We start from the raw sequence: 4491 nt of genomic DNA, 5'->3' as shown, positions 1-4491 counted from the left end.
GGTGGTACAAAAGGGGAACAAGAATGTGATTCAATTCTATTTAATTAAATTATGTTTTTAAATGTTAAAAAATACTCCATTCATGTCTCTATTTTACTATTTATCGCTGTCTGTGTCTTAGACGGCACACGGCCTCCCAGTCTGCAGCTCAGCCTGAACTCTGTGTTCTCCCACTCCAGTTCTTCAGTTCTGTAACTTCAAATGCATGCAGATCTTATCCATCCTCATTTTCCTTAACATTCTTACTTTGTAATGTAAAATTGTGATCACACATTTGCTTCATTCTGCTGTCTCTTGACTCTTAAGAAAAACTTGAATCCATTTTTACATGTCCCATAGGCAGAGATTAGATGCGGGGGTGGGGTGGTGGGGTGGTGGGTGGGGCAGGGTGGAGTGGGGAATGAGACAAGGAGGAGGGGGGAAGGATGGGGAGAGGGGGAATGAGACAAGGAGGAGGGAGGAAGGATGGGGAGAGGGGGAATGAGACAAGAAGGAGGGAGGAAGGATGGGGGAGAGGCAGAAGACAGGTGCATTCTAGACACAACTTTGACTCAAGACTAAAAGAAACTCATTGTATATAATCTAAGAATTCTTCTTCACTTTTATGAAATTTTGTGAATGAATACGGGTATATGTATACAGACAAACTACACAGTCACTATCACAACCACAATTTTAATTGTTACATAGGATGTTATAGCTGTGACAAAACAAATTACCTGTTTCTAAAACTGCTTTGGTTTCAGCTTTAAATCTTTTAGTACAATAGACAGCGTCTCATGCCAGCTACTCATTAACTCGTTTGTCTTACTGAGTTTTGAGTTCACTGAGTTACTTACTAAATTAACAGCTAAATATAAAATATAATACTAGATAGTAGTATACTGATGATATGCTCTAACCACCTTTCTTTTATGGGACAAATATTGCAAGTTCCAAATATTGTTCATTTCTGCTTGCAAATTTCTCATACAATATTATTTAATGAGCAATTAAACTTCAAAATAAGAAAATATAACACATGTAAATACAGCTTTAGATTCTATTTAAACTAATTTAAAATTTTTAACTTACCTGTTCTCTTAAATAGTTTCTTTCAAAGTCTAATTTTAGGCTGGTAAGGTATTGCCGGTATTTATTCAGCTCTCTCAAGCTACATACAATCTAAAATGAAAACCCAAATTATATAAATGTTTTACATATATGAATATTGAATAGCCATAACAATTGTTTATTAGAGGACAAAAAAGAGCAGTGACAACTTAATGATATTTGGGTACAAAGAGTAAATTTTAAAGGCAGTACCTCCACATTTGTAAGAAAGAAATAGCTACATGAAAATAAAAAGTTATTACTGGACTATAATAAGAGATTTATTATTCAAAAGTAATTGTAATTGCTAAAACAATAATTTTAATTAATTATACTTGGATTATGATTGTAAACATAATGTTCAAATGCAATAAGAATAATCTCACAGGATGCTAACAACTACATTTCCTACATTCCTATTTCAAGTTTTTAAAAATGTAAATTACATACAAGAAAACAGTATCATTAGAGACAGAAAAAGAGAACGATGATTCAGTGGGGAACATTATTATACCTTTGCCTCTTCAAAATACTTGTCAATATTTTTTTATATTAAACAGAAAATGGTGACTGAAATTTTCAGATGTGGAAGCTCTCATTATCTGAACCCTGGGTGTTTTATAAAACTGTACAAGAAGTATCTGGTTATAGCAGACTTAATGATGACACTTTTGAAAGACAGTTCCTGGAAAAAAGCTGTGAAGGCTGACCCTACTGACTAGAGCGTCAGTGGTGTGGAGAGGTTGGAATATTGCAGATCCAGAACTGAATCATGACTGATCTTAGAATAGTATCCTTACATGTTCCTTACTTACCTGTATTGGCACTTACCTATTATCACTAACATATAACCTCCTTTTTAAATGTATTAACACAACCCAATTTTCTACCCATCAAAGAGCTAACAATGCTGCTCATATAGCATCCAGGACTTAGAGCTGAGATTTCTTTGTTTGGATATAATAACTTTTCTGATTTTTCCACCAATGTATTTGAAAAGTCTCTTGATTTATGGTTATTATAAAAATTTTATGAAATTACTTGTACAATAGATCATGGAATTTGAGGGTAACCTATAGCTGTGCTTCTGAGCCATGGTCACTCATTTTTGACTCCAGAGGAAATTATTTCTTATTTCCTTTGAGGTGAGAGCTATGTTTTTGCATTAAGAGACTGGCTTTCATTAGGGTAGGAAAGCAAACACAAAATAGTATAAGATCTCATCGATTTAAAAATCAAAGCAAGCAACCTTCAACTTACTTTATTATTGCTGGTGATGTAGCCACCTTTCTTCAGTCTCCTCAGAATATCTTTGCGCTTATAATATGTTCTTAAATGTGGATCATGGAGACTTTTATATTGGGTTTCCAAAAGTCGACAGTAAGGATCACTCAGGTTAAAACCATAGGAAGGTCGAAAAAGCTGCAAAAGAGCAGATATTAAAATATGACAAATATAAATTAATGTATTTTCACTTTTAATTAACCTGTTGACATGACTTGAAAAATTAAACATGCAATTTAAATTTGAACTGGGAATAAGTAAGGAACAGGAGGATTTGCTCATGCAGGCTTCCCTCTTCCCCTGTCCACGTGAAGTAAACAGTTGGCCTCTCTAAATCAGTTCTTTCCCGGATGCATCAGCCTCTGGCCATGAGAGAAGAAGAGAGAAGAAGAAAAGGAAGGGAGCAGTGTATAGTTTGTTGTAAGAAATGAAGCCAATGCCGGGATTCTGTTTTTTCTTTTCCTCCTTAAATTTCCTCCCTAAATATTCTGAGTATAAACACTATACTTGGAAGAAAAAAGGGATAATAGCACTTATTGTTTAAATAATCTGAAAGTGAAGAAAAGTAGTGAAAAAAATCTTTCACTATACTTAAGTGGAAATAATGCATATAACAGAAGTAGAACTCAGGTGTTAAAGACTAAGGATAAAGAATCATAGCGTCTTAGGGACTTTAATAAGCCAAATGCACTTTGAGGTTATAGTCATATAAAAAGCCATATAATTCAACATATTGAAATACTAGTTTTAAGGCAAATTTAAAGAAAATGGGTTTTTATCCTATACATTAATACCTAACACAACCTCACACAGTAAATACTATTGTATAAATCTAATTTTGCCAAATAAATATAAATATTACCATTTAAATACGATAATAAACACAGCTATATAAAAGAATAGAAAGGCAGTCATTTAATGTTCATAAATTACTATTCTTATATTATGAAGGACATACCTAAGTTATTTAATCTCATTTATCAATTAAATCATTAGCAGAATAGTGTGAGTTCTCAGTCAATTTTTTCAAAGGGAGAATGATAATAGCTTATACAAGGGCTTCTGAAGAAGAAAGGGAAGGTAGACAAGTCTGTGTGAAATGTGATAATGTCGTATTGTTTGTATTTTAAAGCTTACTAATGTAATACCAAGACTGCAAAAAGGTGAGGCTGTTGGAATTGGAGGGCGGGGAGCTGAAAAAATAGAGAACATGTGTCCTGTTTTAGACATTAATTCAATTTACATTACTTCATAATATTGTGCACCACCCAGAAGGTCCTGGAAGTATCAGTGTGTGACCTCTGTTGAGTTTACCTAAAGCTACAAGCTCAGTTCACATCATAAATATTGGAGAGTTGGGTGGAGTAGGGCTCTAAAATGAACTAGAAGCCAGAAGTGCTTTTAAGGGGAAGCCCCAGGGAGTAAGATGGCCGAGTAGCTCTTCCTTTGAATAAAACACACCTTGTTACATCCCTGAGTTCTTTTCTTAATTAATTATTTTACCTGTTTTCATTCCAAATTTTGCACCTTCCCACTCCCCCCTCCCAAGGTTCATCACCTCGTTTCACCTCCTCTCTGCCTCTGAGAAGGTGCTCCCCTGCATCCCTGAACTCCTAATACCACACCTTTAATACCGTTCAAAGGACCTAATAAGAAAGGTAGATTGAATGAGTACCAAAGCTTCTCAGAGAGCACCCACTTCCCAAAATCCTATAGCTCAAGGTCTAATTCAGTGAAATTTGAGCCATGTAAGAAGTAAACATTTTATCCTGAGGGAAACAATAAAACAAAAGAATCTTTTGTCTCTCTTAGATAGTGACATTTGGATGTTAATTCTTTTTATATGTTGACAAACATGTTTCTCAATAATAATTGAAGTAATCACTCAACAAAAATATATTAAGCCTTCTTCAGAATCTCTTAAGAATGGAGGAGGCTAAGGATGGGTCAAAAAGCTAAGCATTTTAAGGGATGTAGGCAGCACTATACAACCTGCTATACTTGATGAGTATAGGCATTCAACCTAATGAAATCTAAATTTTAGATTAATAACTGTGATATAGTTCACAAGTGATCCTTTGGAATGACTCATATTAACAAATGAGGAAGAAGAAG

The 4491-nt window shown here is 34.4% G+C and overlaps 1 protein-coding gene across 3 annotated transcripts in view; it reads right to left on the bottom strand.

The window, feature by feature from the left end:
• Fsip2 (fibrous sheath interacting protein 2) overlaps positions 1–4491 on the bottom strand; it is a 73860-nt gene that overhangs the window by 67903 nt on the left and 1466 nt on the right. For all 3 annotated transcript variants that reach the window (XM_031370805.1, XM_031370804.1, XM_031370807.1), the window contains exons 3-4: positions 2353–2514; positions 1075–1164 (exon numbers count right to left, since the gene is read on the bottom strand). In XM_031370805.1, coding sequence (XP_031226665.1) covers positions 1075–1164; positions 2353–2514 — 252 coding nt within the window. The remainder of the gene's footprint in view (positions 1–1074; positions 1165–2352; positions 2515–4491) is intronic.

This window comes from Mastomys coucha, unplaced genomic scaffold, assembly GCF_008632895.1.
Source record: "Mastomys coucha isolate ucsf_1 unplaced genomic scaffold, UCSF_Mcou_1 pScaffold15, whole genome shotgun sequence".
NCBI classification, from domain to species: domain Eukaryota; kingdom Metazoa; phylum Chordata; class Mammalia; order Rodentia; family Muridae; genus Mastomys; species Mastomys coucha.
The sequence above is the reverse complement of the archived record's forward strand: the minus strand, read 5'-3'. Positions and strand labels throughout refer to the sequence as shown.